At 44.7% G+C, this 26,081-nt stretch overlaps 1 protein-coding gene across 1 annotated transcript; it reads right to left on the bottom strand.

Moving 5' to 3' along the window:
• Nucleotides 1-455: 455 nt before the first annotated feature.
• Nucleotides 456-24,095, bottom strand: THBS3 (thrombospondin 3). The gene is made up of 23 exons (XM_087914159.1): nucleotides 23,847-24,095; nucleotides 21,190-21,396; nucleotides 20,327-20,583; nucleotides 19,993-20,095; nucleotides 19,051-19,082; nucleotides 18,867-18,944; nucleotides 17,533-17,584; nucleotides 16,539-16,687; nucleotides 15,148-15,288; nucleotides 14,605-14,682; nucleotides 12,892-13,044; nucleotides 11,543-11,653; nucleotides 10,390-10,497; nucleotides 9,363-9,522; nucleotides 8,562-8,680; nucleotides 8,234-8,286; nucleotides 7,212-7,405; nucleotides 5,882-6,060; nucleotides 5,685-5,733; nucleotides 4,805-5,001; nucleotides 3,795-3,967; nucleotides 1,847-1,986; nucleotides 456-798 (listed from the first exon to the last, which is right to left on the bottom strand). The coding sequence occupies exons 1-23, from the start codon at nucleotides 23,983-23,985 to the stop codon at nucleotides 743-745; spliced, it is 2,928 nt and encodes a 975-aa protein (XP_087770285.1). The 5' UTR covers nucleotides 23,986-24,095; the 3' UTR covers nucleotides 456-742.
• Between the last annotated feature and the right edge of the window lie 1,986 nt (nucleotides 24,096-26,081).

The following is a 26,081-nucleotide window of genomic DNA, read 5'->3' as shown; positions in this document are numbered from 1 at the left end:
CAGAAGTTGTGGGAGCTTCATCATTGGAGTCTTTCAAGATGAGATTGGACTGCCATTTGTCAGAAATGGTATAGGGTCTTCCGCTTGGGAGAGGGGGGTTGGACTAGATGATCTATAAGGTCCCGTCCAACTCTGATTATCTATTATCTGTTAACTTTGAGCAAAAGAAGAATTCCCCCAAAATTAGATTTATCAACGGCGAGAAAACACCTTCTGGGGGTTATCAAATGGTTTAAAAAAAAAAATGGGGATCATTTGACCAAGAAGCCCTCTTTTTAATCCCACCCTTCGTCCTTTAAAAAAAAATCACAAATGTGATAAATAATATATAAATATATAAATAAAAATAAATAAAAAATATATATCTCGAAATCCCAATTTCTATTCTACTAATCTCTCCCCTATTAAAATGCATTTAATCACGCCTGGGTCCCCAAAATATGACAAGGTGCAGATATTTTTTTTTTAAAAAAAAGATTTTATGGAGGGATGAAGGAAAGGAAGTTGCCCCTAACAACAACCCCCAAATCAAATCCGTAGAGACCCCCCCCCAATGTTGTCTCATTCGGGGGGGGAGGGGGGCTTTTAGACTTCTGCGCCCTTTTGCACGCCCGCCCAAGCGTGGCTGGTTTGCAGGGTTTTTGTTCGATCCAGCGTAGAATTGGGTGGCTCTTCAACAGGTGGATCAGGTGGTGGTGAAACCCCTCTTCGAAATCCTTGGGGGGGTGTCGTTTGTGTGTTTTTAACGCTGTTCTAGCAAAATCCTCCGGTAGGGTTCGAAGTCAACGGGAACCGTATCTAGAAAGGGAGAGAGAATAATTTTGAGGCTTGGTGATGGAGGCAGAAAATAATTAGAATGGAATGGAATGGAATGGAATGGAATGGAATGGAATGGAATGGAAAGTAGACTAGACTAGACTAACTGGACTGGACTGGACTGGGCTGGACTAGAGAAGAGAAGAGAAGAGAAAAGAAGAGAAGAGAAGAGAAGAGAAGAGAAGAGAAGAGAAGAGAAGATAGAATAGAATAGAATAGAATAAAATAGAATAAAGAAAGAATAGAATAGAGAAAGAATAGAAAATAAAAAAGAACAGAGTAGAATAAAGAATAGAATAGAATAAATAGTAAAATAGAATAAAATAGAATGAAGAATAGAAGACAGATAGAATAGAATAAAGAAAGAATAGAATAGAATAAAAAAGAACAGAATACAATAAAGAAAAGAATAGAATAAATAGTAGAATAGAATAAAATAGAATGAAGAAAGAACAGAATAGGATAGGATAAAGATAGAATAGAATAGAGAAAGAATAGAATAAAGAAAGAATAGAATAAAGAAAGAATAGAATAAAGATAGAATAGGGAAAGAATAGAATAGAATAAATAATAGTAGAATAAAATAGAATAGAATAGAATAGAATAGAATAGAATAGAATGAAAGCTGGAAGGGACCTTGGAGGTCTTGTAGTCCACCCCCTGCTCAAGCAGGACAACATATCCCATTACAGACAAGTGACTGTCCAGTCTTTTCTCAAAAGCCTCCAGGGATGGAACACCCACAACTCCTGGTGGCAAGCTGTTCCACTGGTTCATTGTCCTCAAGAAGCTTAGTTCTATAGAATATAGGACCATGGGGTTGGAGGGGACCTAGAGGTCATCCAGCCCAACCCTCTCCCAGGAGAGAAACCTTTAACTTGAACAGGATCCTAGAACGGAAGAAAGGAGACTTGCAAGTTCCTCCAGTCCAACCCCAGAGGATCATGGAACGAAAGGGCCGGAAGGGGGGGGGCTGTGAGGTCATCTAGCCCCACCCCCAAACCCGTCCGATTCGCACCAAACCGCTCACCGTTGCACCGATATTGCAGGTTGGACCAAATGATGTTCTCCTGAGAAAAACAGAAGACGCCGAGGCGCCCTCCCCTCATGGATGTGTCGATGACGACCCCGGAATCAGCCACCAGCTGGGGTCCTTCGTAGAGCAGCACCCTGGAGAAGGAGAAATGGGAAGGAAGCAATGGTTAGGGTGGCTTCTGTCCAGTGCCCGACGCAGAAGGAAACAACACTTGCCCATCCATTGGGGTTTTCCACAGGCAGAAGGAATATTTAGCCATCAATTGGGGTTTTGGGAGAGGCAGAAGGAACACTTGGCCATCAATGGGGGTTTGGAGATACCGAAGAACCATTTAGCCATCAATTGGGGTTTTCTGGATGCAGAACGAATCCTTAGCCATCAATTGCAGTTTTGGGGGGGAATGCAGAAGGAACATTAAGCCATCAATTGGGGTTTAGAAAGCCACAAGGGGTCTGACCTCCTCGGGGCACCAAACAAAACCCAAATAACCGGTTTTGAGTCTGGCTACTAATTGCACTTCGAAATCAGGAGATGTTCCGGCCCGGTATCCATTTTATTCCATTTTATTTTGGAATTTTTTGCAGGGTACTTTCTCGCGGGAGGGGAGGGGAGGGGAGAAATTCAATGCTCCTCCCCTCCTTTTCTCCCCACCCCCACAGTCTGGCTAAGCAAGGGGAGGGGGGGAGAAAGAGGGGGGTGGGTGGGATTGTCTCAAATTCCCAGCCTTGTTCATTCTTCCTTTTTTTCTCTTTTGCCTGCCCTGCTCTGACCTTTCCGGCATTGTCCGAGCTTTTGAAGCGCATTAGTGCATTCCCAGCGCATGGGATTGCTATGACAACTAGACAATGCCCTCTGGGGGCCCCCCTATGGATGTGGGGAGGTTTGGGAGGGGGCGGGCTTGGTGGAAGAGAGAAAAGGGGTGGGTGTGAGAATGAGAGAGAGAGAGAGAGAAAACCGGCCAAAATTGTTGACGGTGGGACCAGCAGCCTGGGCTTAAAAGAGGGAAGGCGGCTGAGTTTGGTGCCAAGTTGGAAGTGAAAACTCAGAAGTGGCTGGCGAGGATATTTGGGGGGTGGGTTGGGTGGGGGGCACCATCTCTGGCTTTCCGCTCTGCGTTTCTCAAAAAAAAAAAAAAGAAAAAGGGGGAGGAAAAAAGTCATCTTGTTTTATGGCCTCTGTAAAAATTTGCCTGGGTTTGCTTACCTCCGAATAAGCCAGGGTTTATCGAAATGATAAGGAGATTTGGCTATTAATTGGGGGGGGGGGGTGTTTTTGGATGCAAAAGGAACAATTTGGCCGCGAATTGGGGTTTTCTGGATGCAAAAGGAACGTTTAGCCATGAATTGGAGTTTTATAGGTGCAGAAGAAACATTTGGCCACAAATTGAGATGTTCTGGGTGCAAGAAAAAACATTGGGCTATGAATTGGGGTTTCCTTGATGCAGAAGGAACATTTAGCCATGAATTGAGGTTTCCTGGATGCCAAAGAAACATTTGGCCATGAATTGGGGTTTTTCTGGAGGGATAAGGAACATTTGGCTGTGAATTAGGGTTTTCTGGATGCCAAAGAAACACTTAGCCACAAATTGCGGTTTCCTGGGATGCAGAAGAAACATTTAGCCATGAATTGAGGTTTCCTGGATGCCAAAGAAACATTTGGCCATGAATTAGGGTTTTCTGGATGCAAAAGGAACGTTTAGCCATGAATTGGAGTTTTATAGGTGCAGAAGAAACATCTGGCCACAAATTGAGGTGTTCTGGGTGCAAGAAAAAAACATTTGGCCATTAAGTGGGGTTGGAAAACTCCATTAGTGTCTGTGCAGGACACTAAACGAAAAGCTTGGTTTTGGGGGTTTTTTGTGGTGGGGGGAGGGAAACCTGCTGTGTGCAGTTTGGCTGCCCTCGAGCGAGGAATTGCAAATGAAAGGCAGAATTATTCTCACCGGATGTACCCCACTTGGGGTCTGTGCAAGAGACGCCAGCGGTAAGAGGTTTTATCTTTCCATCCTACGTTGCGAGGATCTTTCCACAGAAGCTTGACGTGGCCGGGAGTGTGGCCCGTGTGCCACAAGGCATTGCGTAGATATTCACCGGGCCCCGTTTCCGATTTTACCGCCTGCCGGGGACGAGAAAAACCAACAATATTTGCATTCGAAGCGTCAGTTTAGCCAAGAGAAAAACAAATTATTTTTTCCCCCCGTCTTTCCAACTTTTGCAGATTTAGGGTGTGTAAAATTCAATGTGACAGATGACCCTTTTTCATCCTTAGGCCAATTGCTGCAATGACTCGTAGTTATGACGGTCACGTGATTTCCCCCTTTTCGACCTTCCAGCAAGCAACGTCAACGGGGAACCAGATTCACTCAACGACCATAAGCTAACTTAACAACAGGAGCACAAAGTGCCATAAAATGAGGCGCAACTCACCTAACGTCTCACTTAGCAATGGAAATTTTAGATTCGAATACGGTCGTAGGTCAAGGACTACCTGTATTGAGCAGGGCTTTGAATTGGGTCATAAAAGGGTTCTTCCCCCTGCCACCCCCGTCATTTAATGAGCCTGTAATCCCTTGAAGGGTGGAGTCAGAGCAACTAAATGGAGCTAAGTTTTTACTGGCCGGATGCCTTTCCTGTCACCAATGAGGAGTTTTGTTCAGCAGATAATATTCTCATTGTGCCTCGAAAGAGAAATATCAGCCTCTTCGTAGGATCGAACTCGATTGTGAGGCAAGAACGTCAGCTCTAGGCCAATGCGCTACTCCATAAAAGGGTTCGTATTCATCTTGGCTTGAATTTTGAAGTGATTCAAAATAGTTGCTAATTAATCATGCTGAGAGTTTGGAAGGAAAAAAAGCCCTCATGCAGAGAGATTCTTTCCGGAGCGGGTAAAGCTAGATGACCTTTGGGTTACACACACACATTTTCATGCCAAACTGGGGGAATTATCACTCACCTTGAGCTGGAGGCTGGACTCAGCCACAGCCCGGAAGGGCGTGGCCTGCCAGTAGGTCTGTTCGGTTTGCTTCCACATGACCACGTAAAAACTGGCGCTGTCTTGGTAGGCGAAGATAAAGCCGGCGTAATCGTCATCGGTCATGGTGTTGACGTGGAAAGTGCCTTCAAAATCCACCCCGTTGAATGCCGTGTATCCTGCCCCACAGGAGTAAGGTTAAAAGAGGTCAGGAACCAAAAAGAGGAGCTGGAATCATGATTTAGTTTCGCTTTCGCTTTCTCGATGAACAAGGAATGTATTACAGGCCGTCTTCATTGAAGTGGCAATTGGGACCAACAATTTTCACTTTGGGTTTCACTTTCACCCCGAGGAATTCGCTCGAGGCATTCCTCATTTAGTGACAGTTGGGACCCAGGGGTCAGGAGGGAAAGAGAGGAGCTGGAATGGCTATTTACTTTCACTTTCACTTTCCCAATCGGCCAACGAACTCATTACCGGCGGTCCTCCTTTAGTGACAATTGGGACCAGGGATCAGGAATGAAAGAGAGGAACTAGAATCATTATTTACTTTCAGTTTCACTTTCATTTTCACACTCAGCAAGAAACGCATTACAGGCTGTCCTCGTTTAGCGACAATCAGAACCAGCAACCTGGCCATTATTCACCCGAATATTTCACTATTCTCTATTCAAACCACAACTGGGGGTATAATTTTCCTTCTGCTTTATAGTCCTGTGAAGGTCAACCAGTTGCAAAGTTACTCGTTCGGCGTTGTCGTAACTGCAAAAACCGCCGCTATCTGTATTGTCGAAGGACTTTTTCGGGATCTGGATCCTTCTGATGCAACCCAAAGCAAACAAGCTAACATCAATCTGCTTACCGACAGCCAAGCCGGGATCGCTGTTCATGGTTTGGACAATTTCCATACCCTGAAAATAAAATTCAACGATCAGAGAGAGAGAGCGAAAAAGAGAGAGGGCGGAATTGTTTTAATGGATCCTCCATCGCTTTGATCATCTCAGCAACTTCAGAATGGGTTGCCTGATGGATGCGCTTCCATTTTTCGACTCGTTGTACCTGGTTAAGGACCACCCAGTTGGGGTCAATTTGAGCATCTCCCTCAGGGTCCAAGATGACTGTCTGATAGGCCCGGAAGTCAGTCAGCGTCACTTCAGAACTCTCCGGACAGACGTCTATCGGATCGGCCACCGTGTCGTTGTCAAAATCCTCCTCGCAGGCGTCTCCCACACCGTTGCCTATGGAGGTCAATAAGCATGTGTGAACTCATTCGCCAAAGGTGTTACTCAGGTGTAAACTAAGTTTGCTCTGCACGAAGAAAGAAAAAAATAAGTCCAGTTCTCTCCGAGTTACACATTTATTTAAATTGGCTCTTCCCATGAAGCTGGAAAGACCTCAGTTTTTAACCACGGTTAGTAGGAAACACAACCGTGTGGATGAAATATGATGACCCGTCATAAATTGAGGCCTACTTCTATATATCCATGATGACCTGAGGGCGTGGCACAAAGGCAACGTAGTCAGATAACCAATAAAAGTCCCTTTATTATTGCCAACTTTGCCCCCAATGTCCTGGTTACCTTCTGGCTGGAGAAAAACACTCCCAGAAACAGCTTTTGACTGCAGAAAATCAAGTCCAAAACATGGTCAACACAAACTGTCACTTAAAGTCCAAACAAGCCAAACTGCAGAAATGAGTTTGGTAGGGCAGGAGCAAGAATTCCAGATGTGAAGGCACAGCAACAACTCAACACGGTTGGGAAGACGCCAGGAACACGGATAACCAAAGTCAACACAAGATAAACTCAACGTTTGCTTGCAGCAGCTGCCGCACTCAGCATGTATCTCTTTTAAACTCTCATTTCCAGCTGTGGCTAATGAAGGGGATCAGGGCCCTTTCCTCCCCCGTAAACCACGCAAACCACGTTGCTCCCTTCTCCGTTCTTTTAGTGGTTGTTCAAAGTTACAATTGAAAAAAGTGACTTGGGACCGTTTTTCACACGACCATTGCAACTTTCCCATGGTCACGGAATCGAAATTCGGAAGCATGACAACTGACTCATATTTAGGATGGTCGCAGTGCTCCGGGGTCACATGATCCCCTTTGGCGTTCTTCTGACACACAGAGTCAATGGGGAAGCTAGGTTTTCACTTAACAACCATGTGACCAACTACACAGCGGCAGTGATACACAGAGCCACATTGGCAAGAAAGCTCGTAAAACCGAACGAAACTCGCAGAACTGCCCCGCGGAGACTGATTGTGGACGAAAGTCGAGGACTGCCAAAACTATTACAGGACAGGAATCAGCCCAGAATCAGATATAAAACCAAGAAGCTCTCTGGGGGAAAAAAAATAAAATCTCCTTACTTCCCACAGGGATAATTACCGTCGACATCTTTCTGGTTGGGATTAGCAATCAGGCGGCAGTTGTCGGGACCAGGAGGCAGGTAGTCAGGGATCCCATCATTGTCATCGTCATTATCACAGTCATCGCCCTGCCCGTCATTATCTGAATCCAGCTGCGAGCTATTAGGAATTTCCACACAGTTGTCTTTGGTGTCCTGGTGGCCATCGCCGTCTCTGGTGGAGACATGAGGGAAGCGGTAAGAATTAAGCAAGTTTCTTCCCTCCAATGAAAAAACATTGTGTGTGTGCGTGCGTGCGTGTGTGTGTGTAAGAGAAGAAACAGACACCTTGCAATCTCCAGAACTACAATTATATTTACTTACTAAGCTTCCATCAGCCTCTGTTGACATCGTCAGAGGATTAAGCTACGATTACAAAGATCTACGCCTTTGCACGTGTAATAAGCCGTTCCAACTGCCTCCCACCTGTAATTAACTCAGTTGTTTTTGCTTCATGTTGGTCGATGGAGGTTTAACTCTTGTTCTTTCCTCCCTTGTCAGACCCAGCCTGGACTGTTTATCTCTAAGAAGTGATGTTAACCTGCCAGCTATTGCCATTTATTGTTTTGCTTGTGACCTTGCGGTCAGCAATATATATTTAGCACAGCTGCGGTTCTACCGGTATACCTAAAATGGCAGTATTTTTAAGACCTCTGTCATAAGAGCCACCAGTGGCAGCCTGGTGTCCTGCCGAGGTTTGGGACTACAAATCCCATGCTCCTTGACGAAGACTTAAGAGCATTCATCCTCTCTCTCCATTTAACTTTTTCCTCACCAGTTCCTTTCAAATGTTTCCAAGCCACAATGTTTGGCCTTCTATCTTTTTGATAATGTTGCGCTTCCAGTCAAATGCTGGTTTATAGGCCATCAAAACCTTGACACACACATACACACACACAAAAATCCCTCAAACTTCGTTTTATTGTAAGTTGTCATCTGGAAGGGATAGAGCCTGTTTTTAAAACGGGATTTGTATTTTTGTTCAAATCTGGTTTGTTGTTACCTGTCCTCGTTCGTGTCGCAAGCGTCTCCCACCAGATCACTGTCGATGTCTGTCTGGAAGAGACCGGGATGTCAGGTGAACAAGCATCTAGACCAGGTGTTGGCAATCTACGGCTCCAGAGCAACATGTGGCTCTTCAGGCTCCCTGTCCCATCGCTGGTTGGCCCCACCCCTTGCCCTCCCTTGCCTGGCCTTTCTAGACAGTGTAACATTTGGGAGAGACCAGCTTTTGAGGTTCCCCAGGTTTTACGGTATTACAACACCCCGAATCCCCCAATGCCAAGATAAATATCGGTCTACATGTCTCGTTACTTCCTGGAGGATCAAACCTGAGTTGGATTGCTAAGTTCTGGACAGCTGTCACAAGCGTCTCCAACACCATCTTCATCACGGTCTGTTTGCAGTGGGTTGGGTACCTTAGGACAATTGTCCAGCCCATTGGGAATCCCTAAAGAGGGAGAACTGGAGTTAGCACAGCTTCTTCCACTTCGGTCTCCCCGTCTCCAAGTCTTTTTCGACATATTGTCCTCCTTGCTCATAGCAAACTCTACACATGTACTTCCCTGGCAAGAAAATGTGCAAATCAAAGCACATTGAATCTTCCCGCAAGGAAAGCACCTTTTTCAGCACAGTACAGCACCCAGAGTCTGTTGGGTCGGCTGAATGAATCAATCAATCAGCCGAGTTTATTTGGGCACCCCCCCTTGACTTACGACCATTCATTTAGTGTCCAATGTTACAACGGCACACTGAAAAAAGGGACTTTGGGAAAGTACTCGGGGGTTCTTTGGTGTTTACCTTGCAGATGTTTCATTAACGAACAAGGTAACATCACCAGTGCTAGTAGGGAGTGGGGTTTGAAGAGGAGGAGGAGGAGGAGGAGGAGGAGGAGGAGGAGGAGGAGGAGGAGGAAAAGGAGGAAGAAAACTGCGATCCTTGATGCTCTCTGAGCTTGGTTGTTTCCTTGCAGACATTTCATGACCCAACTAGGTAACATCATCAGTGCTAGAAGAGGGAGGGATTTGCTCTCTCAGCCAAGCTCAGAGAGCACCAAAGACTCTTCAGTTAGAAGATTAAATCCTTGAATGGATCAACCCTTCCTTTGAGCTGCTGGACGTCGACGGCCTTACCATCCCCATCGATGTCGTTGTCGCACGCATCCCCTTCCCCGTTTTGGTCGGTGTCCTTTTGGTCATTGTTCGGAACGTTGGGACAATTGTCACAAGCATCTCCGAATGAATCTGGGTCCGAATTCTGCTGGTCTTTGTTGGGGAGGAGACGACAGTTATCCTGTAGAATAAGACAGGGGCGCGTGTCTCATGGTCTCATTTAATGTCGGCTCTTGTATCCTTGGCAGTTGAAGTCAATAAGTCGTAAAGCCACCAAACTTGGAGGCCTGGCTGGGGAATTTTGGGAGTTGAGGCCCACAGGTCTTAAATCCGCCAAGGTGGAGACCCTTAGGATAGACCAAACTCTATTTCCCAGAAGGCAAAGGGGCAATTCTACACCGTGCCTTAAAACGAATCTATGCCTCAAATCTTTGGTCTTATGTGCCAAGAATCAGGGGAGCATATTGAGGTATTGAGATTTCAGAGCTCACCAGCAGCTGTAAAGCTAATGCAATGTAAGACTGATGCTACGTGAGGCTGATGCAATGAAGATGAATCAGCATTGGTATTGCCCTTTTAAGACTATGCATGGGTCCACAGAAGCCAATACCACTTTAAGAGGTGTTTTTACATAAAGGCAGCCATTAGAGGACATGTTTCTCTCTCCTTGGGTCCTGTCTCAATTGTAGAGTTCTCTGTGCAGAGTTAAGAAGATTGATTGCTTGCCAGGTATTTGCCTACCATGTATAGGTCTTGTATACAAACCATTGTTAAACGTCTAGATCTCCTGTCGCTGTGTTTCGCTTCTGGCTCATCTCACAATAGTAGTCATGCGGTGAACGCTCTGACAGCTCTTTCCCCAAAATAACCCCACAAATCTGTAACCCCTCCTCCAATCCATATTATTTTCAATGGGGGTTGGGGGGCTCTGGGGAGCCTGAAAACATCCTTAGAAATAGCCAGCTCTCTGTGAAATGAGGTAGGGCTGGCTGCGCAATTGTCCCTCCAAGACATGGGGTTGTTATTGGGCGTTGAATTTTTGGTGTACCTCCACGTTCTTGATCCCGTCCCCGTCGGCGTCATCGTCACACTGGTCTCCAATGCCGTCATTATCCGCATCTTCCTGTCCTGAGTTAGGGGTCAATCGGCAGTTGTCCTATTAAGAAATGGGACAAAATATTAAACAGTCCTTGAAGTGTTTATATATATATATGTGTGTGTGTGTTTTCTGAGGTTCTCGCGGGTATTTGTATGTGGATCTTTGGTTATTCGGGTTTTCTCCCGAAAGCCTAGATACTGCCAATCTTACGCGGGAGAAAACCCGAATAACCAAAGATCTATATATATAAATATAAATATAAATATAAATATAAATATAAAAATATAAAAACCGGTCCTTGAAGTTGTATTCTGTTATTGTTTAAAGTAACAGAAGAGTAAAGTGTAGGCGTTGTCCAAGGTGCTGAAACCAATGAATCCGAATAGAGCTGGAAGGGACCTTAGAGATCCTCTAGTCTACCCCGCCGCTCAAGCAGGAAACTCAATATCATTTCAGACAAAATAGCTGCCCTTAAAAGCCTCCAGTGATGGAGCACCCACATCTTCTGGTTAAATTGTTCTAATTGTCAGGAAAGGCCTTCTTAGTTCTTAGGTTGCTTCTCTCTTAGATTAGTCTCCGTCCGTTGCCTTCTTGTCTTGCCTTCTGGAGTGAGAATCACAGAAGAACAAGAGTCGGAAGGAACCTTGGAGGTCTTCTAGTCTAACCCCCTGCTCAGGAGGTCTAAACCACCACCCCCAAGCAGGAGACCTTGGCCTATAACAGTGGTGGCTAACCTTTTGGGGATCCTGTGCCAAAAAAACGTGCGTGCGGTTACATGGTCATGCTCGCGTGCTGGCACCCAGAAGGCAATGCGCGCCCCCACCACACCCCTTACCCATGCAAGCACAATCCCTACCCACCTCTACCCACCCCCTTACCTGCACTGCACCTCACAGTTGATTTTCGGCCAGTTTGAGGCCTTTTTCGGTCTTCAGAGGCTTAGGGAAGGCTTCCGCAGGCTTTGCAGGCCAAAAACTAGGCCCGTTTCATCACTTCCGTTATTTTTACGGAAAAACAGACATCCCCTATTCCTGCAACCATTCTCCCTATGTTTGAGCCTTCAGTCCCTTAGTCGCTCTTCTCTGCACTTTCCCTGTTTTACCTGCGCACAATGCTTGTTGTTGTCAATGCAGGGCAAGGGCTCGTCCGGATAGCCGTCAATATCGGTGTCCCGGCCGCACACATTTCCGTTGCCGGCCCAACCTACGTTGCACTAGAAAGGTGAAGGGGAAGAAACCAACAATTTTATTAAGGAGGCCAATGGAAATCGCTGTCAGCGTTCCAGCAAAAAACCTCCTTCCCAATCAGTAACTCCGAGACAGGCATAATCTCAAAAGTACCTTTATTAGAATAGCACCTGGCACATCTGTGGAATCTCAAAACTAAAAGTTTACCGGACTTCCCACAATGTCCCAAACTACAATCCATCCCCTTTTTAACCATCATCACATCACATGGGCCAATCATGATCTGTCCCAGTGTAAGATCCTTTTCCTCTGCTGCGCTACCCTTAATAACCTTGAACTAAGACAATAATTTTATTTTGTCTACTTAGAACTACTCAATTGACATCGCCCCTCTCCCAACTTCACGTAGTATATGCCTTGCAAAGCTGACAATTGCAGCATGATTTAATTAAGGAGGCCAATGGAAATCCCAGAATGTTTTTTTTTTTAAATTAAGGATGAAGGTTGGAACCACAAAATGATTTTTAAAAATTAAGGATGATGATCGATATCACAAAATGGTTTTTATTAAGGGCGCTGCTTGAAATCATGATTTTATTAAGGGTGCCAACTGAAATTAAAAATTATTTTTATTAAGGGTCCAGACTGAAATCATAAAGTGATTTTATTAAGGGTGCAAAATGAAATCACAAAATCATTTTTGATTAAGGAGGCCGACTGAACTCACAAAATGATTTTTATTGAGGGTGCCGACTGAAATCAGAATACAATTTTATTAAGGGTGCCGATTGAAATTAAAAATTATTTTTATTAAGGCTGCAGGCTGAAATCACAAAATGGTTTTTTTTTTTATGAAGGGTGCCAAATGAAATCACAAAATCATTTTTGTTAAGGAGGCCGACTGAAATCACAAAACGGTTTTTCTTAAAGAGTGCAGACCGAAATCCCACAAGGGTTTTCCCGGGAAACACCGGAAGAAGGACGCATCAGCTCCTCCTACCCTCCAAATGGCTCGAACTGCTCAATGGAGCCTCCATCGTTAAGAGCAGTCTACCTTCGCCTCCCACCTAGCCAGTGGTGGGGATTGAAATCATCTAGCCACCGGTTCTCTGCTCTCGTGATTTCTTCCAACAACCGGTTCACCAAACCGCTCGGAAATTTAACAACCGGTTCTAGTGAACTGGTGTGAACCGGCTGAATCCCACCGCTGCACCTAGCCGCTGGCCTTCCACCCAAACCTAGGAAAGAACAGGAGGATTTTTACCGAACAGGAAACATCTCCGTTGCGTTCAAAGAGGCAGTATCCGTTGATGTCACAAGGATTGTGGCTCGGACTTTCGCACGCTTTCTGGGGGGTACAGCTGCCCGGTTCCTTCTCCACGAAACCGGATTTACACGGCCCACATTTGAAAGACCCCTAAAAAAAGTGTGTGGGGGGGGAAATGCCAGTGAAATGAAGGAGGCCGAAACCTGCCCAGCATGATGGGTTTCATGGAATCCTTCTACCTTGTCAGGCTGTCAAAAGACTTCCAAGAGTTAGTGTCCTTTGAACACTTGAGAATCTCCTAAAATAGACATTTTGAGTATATTTTCCTTTTTAAATTAGAAAACCCCAAGGGCCTTGCTCAAAGGCAAAAAAATTTTGGCGGGGGAATGAAAATACATACACGTTTAGGAAAAAATGACAAAGCAGCGTATAGATTTTAAGCCAGAAATAGTTTTGTTAGGTATTCTGCCAGAAAAATACAATTAAGGGAATGTATCTATCTATATAAAAGCGAAATATGCCCCTCACGCATCATCACAAAATCTCCAGAACCGTAAAACCTACAAACCTGAAATTTGGCACATAGGTTCTAGGGGCTCACTAAGAAAGGATTTTTCCAAATGACCATCAGAGCATTTAGAGTATTTCCTATATTATTATTATTATTATTATTATTATTATTATTATTATTATTATTATTATTATTAACACGCTCTGATGCTAAGGAGTTCTACTCCCCTTCCTCACCTGAAAAGAAATCTCTTCCCAATGCAAAACACAAGCAGAGGAGAGAAATTTCAGTTTCAATTTCACAGCAGCAAGCAGCTTTAGTCCAGAACAGTTGAGCTAAGCCACGCCCAGGCTCCTTGCTGTCTCCTCCTTGTTAACACAGCAAATACTCTTTCAGTTTCCAAGCAGCTTCTCCACTCTCTCACACACTGACAGGACGCTAGCCAGGTCAATGGATGCTGGTAGGCAGAGGCAGAATTTTTTCCCCTTATTTTCCTCCCAAAAAACTAAGCCTGATCGCATAGTTTTGTAGCAAAGCATGGGTTTTGAGCTAGTATTTAAAATTACATGTTTCGAGAGCAGAGAGAATTGTATTTGCATAATTTTGGAAACATGAGGGAATCCACCACCCCAGATGAAAATATAATTTAAAAAATTACTAGAGTGTGCCGAAATGGATAGGTTAACCTTAAAGATAAAGGATAAAGAAGATACAGAATATTTTTAACGTGGGATTTGTTTTACTAATGGTTAGATAATAAAAGTAGAAATTGAAAGTGGGAGGAATATTACTATAAATAAATAAAACTTATTATTATTCATTAAACATGAAACTCAGTCAACTAAATATTTAAAAATGAATCACAATTATTATATTATTACTATTTTAAAAGGCCCAGACAATACACTGTTTATTTAATACAGTGCTTATGTATATTTAAAAAAAGTATAAATATAAATAAAAAAACACAAAGAACCTGCATTTAAATCTAGCTGATTACAATGTTTACACAGAGTCTTTAATTCTCATTTTAGATTTTGTACAAGGTGTTTGAAATGGAATTTTTCCAATTTTTTTTCCCTGCATGGAATTGAATATTATCAGACTGGGGTCAGATTGGAATTGGGTGAATTTCCTCCTTCCTGGACTCACACTTATGGTTAGCCCCCTCCCTGCTTTTCCTGGACGGAGCTACTCACCACCGTGTTGGTGCAAATGGCATTGGGGTCACAACCTCCATTGTTCCCATCGTTGCACTCATCAATGTCCGTGCAAATCTGGGGAAAACAGAGATCAGTTAGCCAGGTAGCCTTGGAGCGGATAACGGAGGCAATCCTCATGTTACGACGGCGCTGTGATCCGACAAGCAAAGTTACAACAGCACTGGAAGAAGTGACTTACAACTGTTTTTCACACTTACGACCGTTGCAACATCCCTATGGTCAGGTGATGAAAATTTAGATGCTTGGACTTATGACAGTTGCAGCGTCCCGAGGTCAGTTTTTTTGCAAGGAAAAACCAGCGGTGGGAAATGAAAATGGCAGCAATTTGCTTAACAACGGTGGCAAGGAAAGTCATAAAATGAGGAGCAAAGCGTCCTTAAGCACTCAGCCACAAAACGTTGGCCTCCATTGTGATCGTTAAGGCGAGGATTGATTTACCCGCATAAGGCATAGCACAAAATAAATTGGAATAGAAAACCAGAAAATATTTAAATTTCAACGGGGATTTAAGTTACTCGCCTGTTTGCTGGCTTTGGCGTAATCGGCCCCAACTCCGGTGACAAGGTTCCCCTTGTAGCCAGGTGGACACGGCTCACAATGAAACCCGGGCGCGATGTTGAGGCACTTGGAGCCGGCAAAACACGGGTTCGCAAACAAACACTGCAGTCAGGCGAAAAACATGAAAAGAACAAGGTGTGTTTCCCATCTATATTTAACAAAAATACTAACCTGCATTAAAAAAACATCACTTCTATGGAAATAAATAAATAATCTATCTATCTATCTATCTATCTATCTATCTATCTATCTATCTATCTATCTATCTATCTATCTATCATCTCTCCCTCTCTCTCATCTACCTATATCTATATCTCTCTATCTCTCTAGAATAAAATAGAATTCTTTATTGGCCAATTGTGGTTGGAAACACAAGGCATTTTTCTTGGTGCAAATGCTCTCAGTGTACATAAAAGAAAAGATATTCATCCAGAGTCAGAGTCATCTCTCTCTCTCTCTCTCTCTCTCTCTCTCTCTCTGTCATCTATATCTATCTATCTATCTATCTATCTATCTATCTATCTATCTATCTATCATCTATCTATCTATCTATCTATCTATCTATCTATCTATCTATCTATCTATCTATCATCTCTATCTATCTATCTATCTATCCATCTATCTCTATCTATCATCTCTATCTATCTATCGTTTCTCTCTACTTATCTTTATCTATCTATCATCAATATATAACTATATATCTTCTCTCTCAAATCAAAAGAGATGCGGTGATAGGACGAGACCAAATCACAGGAGCCAAAAATCTTGTCAGGGTTCTGACAATCCACCCCTATTCAAATCATGAGTCTCTAGCCAAATCTCTCGGAGTTTTTTTTTTTAAATCATTTATTAGGAGTGAACATTCTGCTGCTCCCTGGGTGCAGCTGACTCTGAGACACATAATTCCCTGTCACCCTTGACCCTCATTTAGAGATCTGTGTTTCCGCCATCGGCTAGCCGAGTCTGCATTGCTTCAGTCCTAAAGGAGGTTCGGCTCTGGTTAAAAGCGGAGCCAAAGATCTAAAGATCAGCTAGAAAGCAAGAAATCCAACCATTTCCTGTTTCCTAGCTAATCTAAATCTCCTGGCACAGCAGAACAGCTGATGGTCGGAAAAAGGAAAAATAGCAATTTAGCAGGCAAGTTTGCCGGGTAAGGAGTAAGTGGGCGGGGAGGTTTCCCACGGGCCTTGTGTTTCTGCGCAGCCTGGATTAATTGCTTTTGGGGGGGGGTGAGATTTCTCTGGGGCCCACCAAAATTTTCTCGCGGACCGCCAGTGGGCCGTGGCCCACCGGTTGGCAACCGCTACTCTAAAAGGCCAGAGAAATATTTTTTGAGTTGACATATCTTTTACCTCGTTGATATCAGCACAATGGGTGCCGTTGCCTTCAAAACCAGGAGGACAGGGCCCGCAACGATACCCCGGATATTCGTAGGTCTCCATGCAGTCGACCCCGGCGAAACACGGGTTCGGGTTACAACGGGATCGGTGTTCGTGAAACCCTACGGGAAGGGAGGTTTCAATTCACTGCAGGTTGGAATAATAACTCGAATGGTACACGATGATCTGGCAAGGTTCTAGTCCTCAAGAAGCCTGAAGCCATGCCTTACCGAGCTTTTTACTCAACTTACGGCCACAACGGAGCTCAAATTTTCTCTTGTTGAGTGAGACAATGATGGAATTTGTCTACATTTTACGAACTTTCTTGCCACGGTTGTTAAGTGAACCATGCACTGAGAAACATGGTTGTTAAGTGAATCTGGCTTCCCCACTGACTTTGCTCATTAGGTCACAAAACATGACACACACACACCCCCAGGGACCCTGCAACCGTCATAAATAAGAGTCAGCTGCCAAGCAACTAAATTTTGATCAGGAATGCTACAACAGTCGTAACTGTGAAAAATGGTCCTCAGTCACTTTTTCTGGTGCTGTTGTAACCTTGAACAGACATTAAGCGAACTGTTGTAAGTCGAGGACTACTAGTATATTAAAAAAGCCAACGACAGATAACCCCCAAGAATAAAACTAATCTCCAAAGCCCTCTGTTAACCATCGGTTGTTAGATTTAACATGCAGGAAGTTGGTGTCACTAAACAAGCAGAATGGACACTGAATGAATGGTTGTAAGTTGAGGATTGTCTTATCAACCAAGCCTTATTAAACTTCAAGGGTTGGTCCTGAAGTCCCTCCCTTTAGCACTTACCGTCATCTCTGTGAACGGTCATTAAACAGATGGTTATAAGTCAAGAAGGGAGGTGAAAAACTGAATTTTAAGGACATTTATTGAGGCAAAATCCACTTCTATGTACTGGAAGATCTCAGTAAGCCTCTTGGGTCAACTCACCACATACTTGGCACTCCATAATGGTGTTCCGTATTAAAGACATCTCCTTCACCTAGAAAGGAAAAATATAAATATAAATATGTGTATAACTCCTTGAGTAATTTCAACCAAACTTGGTACACAGATGACTCTCTGGAAACAAATACCGTGGGGGTAATTCACCCCTAACACCCCTCGGGGTGTGTGTGTTCTTAAGATACAGCCTGTTGTGACTTCAAATGGCTTCTACCGTACTGCCTTAAAATGGCTTCTACTGCACAGCGTTATGGAGTTGCCATGGTAACGGCTTTACAATACTCCACAAGGAAGCTCTCCCTGGTAATGGGGAAAATCCAACGTTAGAAATTACGTTTGCTCCGGATCGCCGAAATCAGACTTTTCCTGTGCAATACAGGATTAGGATAAATAAATACCAGATGAAAAGACTTCCTGATGTGTGCTAAGCTGCCATTTAACCAGAAATTACTACTTTTGTTCCTTTGGGAATGAATACAGATAGCCTCCGACTTACAACCGTTCATTTAATGACCCAAAGTGACAATGGCCCTGAAAAAAAGGATCAGTTTTTCACAGTTATGACCGTGGCCGGGTCCCCGTGTTCAAAATTCAGACCCTTGGCAACGGATTCATATTTATTTATTTATTTTTATAATTTTAGTTATAGTTTTTTTTTTCTTGGACATACCTAAATGCTTAGTGAACTGGGTTAAAGGGTGACAATGAATTATCTGTTTCAGAGTCGGCTACACCCAGGCAGTGCTGACATGTTAATTCCCAATAAATCCTTTTTGAAATTTTGGAAGTTTGGCTCAAGATTCATGATTGAATTGGGGTGACCGCCGGAATCCTAACAACATGATAATAATCTTTCAACTTCTAACATTTACATAGAGATAGTAATTATAATATATTATATTATTTGGCATATACAAAATAACCTTTTCCCAATTTTTATTCTCTACCTCTATTTCCTAACCCTTAATAAAGCAAATCCCATGTTAAGAAGTATACTGTTATCTATCCATCATCTCTTGTTCTTTTTAGTATTTTGACTCTTAATGGACTTTTTGACAACGGATTCATATTTATGTCCTGGGATCACGCGATGCCCTTTTTCTGACGAGCCGAGTCCACGGGGGAGCCAGATTCGCTTAACAACCGGGTTCCTAACTTATCAATGGCAGGGATTCACTTAACGCCTGGGCCAAGAAAGGTCGTAAAAGAGCAAAACTGATTTCAAAAGTGTCTTGCTTAGTAACAGACCTCGGGGGCTCATTTTGTGGTCGTAAGTCAGGGGGGGCCTTGTGCCGTTCTTCTTAACCCTCCAATTATACCTGATCTCGCACGTCCTCTTGAAGTTCCATCAGAATTTGGTTGAAAAGGGTGAGTTGCCGTACAAGGGCCTTGGTTTTGTTCGCCTGTCGCACAAAGGTGTAACAAGGAAAAAAACAACAACCCTTGTTAATTCTGCTTTTCGGCCACATTCTTATCTAGCTCAAGACCCCGTCTGTCTTTGAACTCACCAAAGAGAGAATTGATCACGTTGGATACTGAAAAAGAAAAAAGAAAAGAGAGAGAGAGAGAGAAGGGTGGAAGAATAAAAAAACATGAGAGCAAGTTTTCAAAGAATCAAACAACTCACCGAAAATGGGACTCTGTTAGAAATCAGGGCCTCTACTCAGTTTTCTTTCTTTCTTTCTTTCTTTCTTTCTTTCTTTCTTTCTTTCTTTCTTTCTTTCTTTCTTTCTTTCTTTCCATTTCATTTCTACCTTCCTTCTTCTTTTTCTTCCTTCCTTCTTTTTTTTCTATTTCTTTCTTTCTTTTGTTTCATTTCATTTCTATCTTCCTTCCTTCCTCTTTCTTTCGTCTTCCTTCCTTCTTTGTTCTTTCTTTTGTTTCATTTCATTTCTACCTTCCTTTCTTTTTCTTCCTTCCTTCTTTTCTCTCTTTTTTTCCCTTTCTTTCTTTCTATTCTTTCTCACACCTATCTATCTATTTAGCACATGGCATCTACAGAGGTTATGCAATCACTGAAAAAGATGTTGAGTCTCTAGAAAAAGTGCAGAGAAGAGCAACAAAGATGATTGGGGACTGGAGGATTAAACATACGATGAACGGTTGCAGGAACCGGGCATGGCTAGTCTAGGGAAGAGAAGAACCAGGGGAGACAGGAGAGCAGTCTTCCAATATCTCAGGGGCTGCCCCAAAGAAGAGGGAGTCAAGCTATTTTCCAAAGCACCTGAGGGCAGGACAAGAAGCAATGGGTGGAAACTAACCTTGTCTGATATGTTATAGGCTGAGTCTCCGTCTCCTGCTTAAACAGGGGGTTGGACTAGAAGACCTCCAAGGTCCCTTCCAGCTCTATTCTGATTAATCGATTGAGAACCAAGCGCCCTGCTGGTTTTCTGAAATCCCACCCCAAGGAGGGACTTTTTTTTTTTTTTTGGATTGTCAACTTACCCGTGTTCTGCATGGATTCGTCCTCTTGAAATGGACACTCGCTCAAGGCTCCAATGCGGCCGAGAGACCCTCCGAGGATCAGTTTGAGCGATTCTAGAGACCCCTAAAATATCAGGAGAGGAAGAACAGCCATCAGTGGAAAGACACATATCCTGCTTGTGTTTTTCCCCACCGCCTGCACGCTCGATTGGAAAAATAAAAATTCCTGGTGAAATAGAGGTTTCCTGGACTGGATTTTCACTGCGGAGATGTTGAACTTATGCTATTATTTTCCTGCCTGGATTGATACGCTCTATTGCACCGACTGTGGTAGGAGGATAGGCTGTGTTCTCACCTGCATCCGAATATATGTTTTCTGTCCTGTTCTCACTTCGATGGCTTCGTTTTTTTCCTGGTCAATCGATGCCATTTCAGGCAGCCCCTTATGGGAGTCCAGCAGCTTGCAATCCACGTACAGTTCCAAGGACAGGCTGCTGGCCTTCAGGCCGCCAACCCTCAGGAGGAGCGTGTGGCTGCGTCCATCCGACAGGTTGGAATTCTGCAAGTTGACCGAGTGGAGTTTCCCGTCGGCACGTAGGTATCGGATGAGGACTGTGCACGAGGGGAAGACAGGAGATGGATTGCAGGTCACATGTCAACTAAAAACATTCTCCTTTGGTCTTTTTTCGTTGCTAGCAGAAAGGGAGGAGGGAAAGCAGTGCATTCCTTAAATGCTTCAGATAATTGTTAGGCAGCCGAATCTCAGCCGCTTTGAAAAGTTGCAGATTTGCACACAAACCACAAACCACCATGCAGAGCAGAAAGCAGGTTTCAAGGGTTTTTAATGTCAAAAAGCAAATTTTCCATCCGACAAGAATGGTATCCCAGCCGATCTAGGTTAGCACTGGAAGCTTCTGTTCTCCTTTCTCTTTCTTTCTGTCTTCCTTCATTTCTTCCTTTCTACCTTCCTCCCTTTTTTCTTTTCTGGCTTCCTTCCTCTTCCTTCCTTTCTTCCTCCCTTTCTCTTTCTTTCTGTCTTTCTTCCGCCTTCCTCTTTCCTTTCTCTTCCTTTCTTCCTCCCTTCCTCTTTGTTTCTTTCTTTCTGACTTCCTCCCTTCCTCTCTTTCTTTCTGTCTTCCTTCCTTTCTCTTCCTCCCTCCCTCCTCCCTCCTTCTTCCTTTCTACCTTCCTTCCTCTTTCTTTCTCTCTCTCTCTCACCTTTATTCGTCTTGCCAACCACAGAGACTTCAAACCAACGGCTGTTATCCTTCTTGTAGTAAAGGCCAAAGAGGGCCCCCCCTTGTTTGGGGGGCAGGTGAAAAGTCGATAAAAGGTACATATCATGGACAGATAAAACCTCCGTCCGGATTTTGTTTGCAACATTGGTCATCTGTCGAGTTTCGGTGACGGTCAGGAGGTCAATAACTAGGGAAGGGGGAAAAAAAATATGGGAGTGAGTTGCAAAGAGAGTCAAGTTTACCTCCGTGTGAAGAACCTAGAGGTCATCTATGCAACCCCCATCCTGGAAGTCTTCCCACCGAAGGATGCAGTTCTTAAATTCTTAAATTTGACATCTTCCAAGGTGGAACTTAAGCAAAAAGGTTGGAGAGCAAGACGATTAATATATATATATTTGTTTTCTGAGGTTCTCGCGGGTATTTGTATGTGGATCTTTGGTTGTTCGGGTTATCTCCGCGTAAGATTCGAAGTATCTGAGCAACGTTTCGATGAAGTCTCATTCATCATCTTCAGGCTTCTGTCTTCGGCTCTGTGCTTCTCAGAGTGATGTGAGATTGAGTGATGTGAGGAAGAAGCAGCTGCAATCTCACATCACTCTGAGAAGCACAGAGCCGAAGACAGAAGCCTGAAGATGATGAATGAGACTTCATCGAAACGTTGCCTAGATACTTCGAATCTTCCGCGGGAGAAAACCCGAACAACCAAAGATCCATATATATATATATAGATAGAGAGAGAGAGAGAGAGAGAGAGAGAGAGAGAGAGAAAGAGAGAGAGGCTCTCAATAGGTTAAATTTGGTGTTTTTCCTTTTTTGGGGGGTGCCTTGACATCACCAGAAAAACATTTTCTTTAAATTATTTGAATGAAGGGTGCTTCTCCAGAGAAAAAAGTTCTAATTTGAAGCCCAGCCTTGAAGTACCACAAAGGGAAGGAAACACCCCGGCTGAGGCTGGATTTTTAAGAGCGCGTTCTTGGAGGAAAATGACCAAACGGGGCCTCTGAGGTTTTAAAATATCCGTGTTAAAGTGCTGGAAAACTTTGAAACCAGCTGGCTAGGAACTGATACCAGCCCTGCCTATTTCTCCTTGCCAAAAATTAACACCAGATGTGGTTTTACTTTTCCCCGCGAGGGGGAACCCACCAGGAGCAACCTATTAATTGGACATGAAAATTCATTTATTTTTATTATTTTTGGGGGGTTGGACATCTTTTTGCTACTTCACCACAAACGATCCAATAAAACTTTCCTTTTTGGCTTCCCAGTATTGCTACCGTATTAAAATGCCACAAAAGCGAATTCATTCTTTCTTTTCCTTGATCCTAGAATCCCTGAATGTTAGACGTGGGCAGTTAAGGGGGAGAGGGGGGAGAGAGAAAGGAGGGGAGGAAGAGGAAGGAGGGAAGGAGGGAGAAGGGAAGGAAGGAGAAAGAGAAAGGAAGAGGAAAAAAGGAGGGAGGGGAGGGGAAGGAAGGAAGGAAGAAAAGAGAAGGAAGGAAGGAAGGAAGGAAGGAAGGAAGGAAGGAAGGAAGGAAGGAAGGAAAAGAGAAGGAAGGAGAAAGAGAGACAAAGGAAGATAAAAAGGAGGGAGGGGAGAGGAAGGAAGGAAGGAAGGAAGGAAGGAAGGAAGGAAGGAAGGAAAAGAAGGAGGGAAGGAAAAGAGAAGGAACCAGAAAGAGAGAGAAAGGAAGAGAAAAAAGGAGGGAAGGTAAGGGAGAGGAAGGAAGGAAGGAAAAGGAAGGGAGGGAGGGGAGGCAGAAAGAAGGGAGATGGTGGGAAGGAAGAAGGGAAGCATGGACAGGAGAAAGGAAGAAAAAGAGATGGAAGGAAGGAGGAGAAAGAGAGAGAAAGGGAAGAAAGGCAGGAACGGAGGTAGGGAGGCAAAAAGTTGGAAGAAAGGGAGGGAGGGAGGAGAGAGAGAGAGAAAGGGAAGGAAGGAAGGAAGGAAGGAAGGAAAAGGGAGGGAGGGAGAGAGGGAGGCAAAAAGAAGGAAGAAAGGGAGGGAGGGAGGAGAAAGAGAGAGAAAGGGAAGGAAGGAAGGAACAGAAGGAGAGAGGGAAGGAGGCAAAAAGATGGAAGAAAGGGAGGGAGGGAGGAGAAAGAGAGAGAAAGGGAAGGAAGGAAGGAAGGAAGGAACGGAAGGAACGGAAGGAGGGAGGGAGGGAGGCGAAAAGATGGAAGAAAGGGAGGGAGGAGAAAGAGAGACGGAGAGAAGAAAGGAAGGAAGAAAAAGAAAGAAAGGAGGGGGGAAAAAAAAGATAAGAGGGTTTCTCCAGCTGCCCCGCGCTCAAACTAAGTTCGCCTTTCGCTGCCTCGCTTCCTTCCCCGATTACTCCTAAGCCCCCCTCCCCATTTCCCCCCCGCTTGCTCCGCCCGGCTCAGCCTCAGTCTTTCCGCCTGCAAGATGGGGGCAGCGGCGTTTTTTTTTTTTGCCCTCCCCTCCCTCCAAAGAGCCAAGCGAGGGGAAGGGTCTCTCTCTCTCTCGCCCCCCAACCCCCAGGCAGCCCACCCCCACGGGGAGGGGGTGCTAATCTCTCCGCTGCTGCTTCTCCCGCGAAGTCCGCCTGGACCCCCAGCCCCAATTCTTCCCCCCCACCCACCCCCGGGTGGGTTTGCAACCGGTCGCCCCCTCCTCACCTTGCAACTCGCGCCGGGCTGCCCGGGTGGGGGCGACCCCGAGGAGGAGGAGGAGGAGGAAGAGGAGGAGGAGGAGGAAGGCGGCAGCGGCGGGCAGGGGTCTCCCCCCTCGGCGGAGGCTCCTCGCCCGGGGCTCCATCGCGGCGGCGGCGGCGGCGGCCGGCCGAGCGGGGGGTCCCCAAGGCAAGGGGGCGGCGCGGGCTGGGAGGGAGGAGGGCGTCCCACCGCCCTCGGGATGGCCCCCGCGGCCGCAGCAACGCCCACCACCCGCCTCCCCAGCCCAGCGCGGGAGAAGCGCTGGCCAGGCGGCCAAGGAGGAGGGGGGAGAGGGGGTTGAGGATGATGGGTGGGGGGTTGGGGTGGGGGAGGATCGGTGTGTCTTGTGGGGGCGGGAGGGTGTCCCTCCAGCCCCCAGGGGGACGGGGGTCTCCCCGCCTTTCAACCTGAGCTGGAAGGCGGGCGGGCAGAATCCCAGCGAGCAGCGGTCGTGGAATAGCATCAAGAGTGGGAAGGGGCCTTGGAGGTCTTCTAGTCGAACCCCACCCCCCTTTGCTCGAGCAGGAGAACGTGGCTGTCCAGCTGGGGGAAAAGAAGGAAGGAAGGAAGGAAGGAAGGACAGACAGAGAGAAAGAGGAAGGAGGGAAGGAAGGCAAGAAGAAAAAGAAAGAGGGAAAGAGGAACAAGGAAAGAAAGGAAGAAGGAAAAGGGAAGGGAAGGAAGGAAAGAAAGAAGGAAAGAAAGAAAAAGAAAGAAAGAAAAGAAAGAGGAAGGAAAGAAAGAGAGAAGGAAGAAAGGAAGGAAGGACAGACAGACAGACAGATAGAAAGGGGAAGGAGGGAAGGAAGGCAAGAAGAAAAAGAAAGAGGGAAAGAGGAACAAGAAAAGAAAAGAAGAAGGAAAAGGGAAGGGAAGGAAGGAAGGAAAGAAAGAAAAAGAAAGAAAGAGGAAGGAAAGAGAAAGAAGGAAGGAAAGAAAGAAGGAAGGAAGGAAGAAAAAGGGAGGGAGGAAAGAGAAGGAAAGAAAGTAAAAGAAAGAAGAAATAAGGAAGAAGGAAAGAAACAACAAAGGAAAAGAAAAAAGAGGAAGGAAACGAAGGAAAGAAGGAAAAAGAGAAAGAAAGAAGGAAAAGGAAGGAGGGAAGGAAACCGTTGGTTTCTGCAAACGGAGGCAGCTTTTTTTGCCAGCTACCGACTGATTCCCCCTCCCCCCCCCCCCCCCAACCACCAAACCCTCATCTGGATTTGCAACTGGCCGGAATCTGTTTATGTTTTGTTTGCAGGCCACCATAACAACGGGGGCCTCTGATTTGCACCTCGTTGTAGCTGTTCCTGCTCTGGCGCCAAACCACACCGCCCCGAACATCTGTGGCTTGGGGGGGAGGTGCCCCCTTAACCCCTTCATCAACGGGGCTCTTTTAGGGAGCTGAGAGGCGAAATTAGACAGACAGACAGACATGATAGATGATAGATAGATAGATAGATAGATAGATAGATAGATAGATAGATAGATAGATAGATAGGTAGACGATAGCTAGATAGGTAGGTAGGTAGGTAGGTAGGTAGATAGATGATAGATGAGAGAATGATAGAAAGATAGATAGATAGATAGATAGATAGATAGATAGATAGATAGATAGATAGATAGATAGATAGATAGATAGATAATTAAATGGATAGATAGAGAGATAGATAGAATGATATAAAGAATGATAGAAAGATAGGTAGATGATTGATAGATAGATAGATAGATAGATAGATAGATAGATAGATGATAGCTAGATAGATAGGTAGGTAGGTAGGTAGATAGATAGATAGATAGATAGATAGATAGATAGATAGATAGATAGATAGATAGATAGATAGATAGATAGATAGATAGATAGATAGATAGATAGATAGATAGAACGATAGAAAGAATGATAGAAAGATAGATGATAGAAAGAATCATAGGAAAATAGGTAGATTATAGATAGATAGATAGATAGATAGATAGATAGATAGATAGATAGATAGATAGATAGATAGATAGATAGATAGATAGATAGATAGATAGATAGATAGATAGATAGACAGACAGACATGATAGCGGGGTTCCCGTACTGGAGGGGCTGCCCCAAAGAAAAAGAGGGGTGTGTGTGTGTTCAATAAAGCACCCGAAGCAACGGATCGTGGAAACAGATCGAGGAGAGAAAACAACCTAGAACTAAGGAGAAATTTCCTGACCATAAAACCAATT

The sequence above is a fragment of the Pseudonaja textilis genome, chromosome 16 (genome assembly GCF_049901715.1).
Source record: "Pseudonaja textilis isolate UNSWEBS1 chromosome 16, rPseTex1.2, whole genome shotgun sequence".
Classification (NCBI taxonomy): domain Eukaryota; kingdom Metazoa; phylum Chordata; class Lepidosauria; order Squamata; family Elapidae; genus Pseudonaja; species Pseudonaja textilis.
The sequence above is the reverse complement of the archived record's forward strand: the minus strand, read 5'-3'. Positions and strand labels throughout refer to the sequence as shown.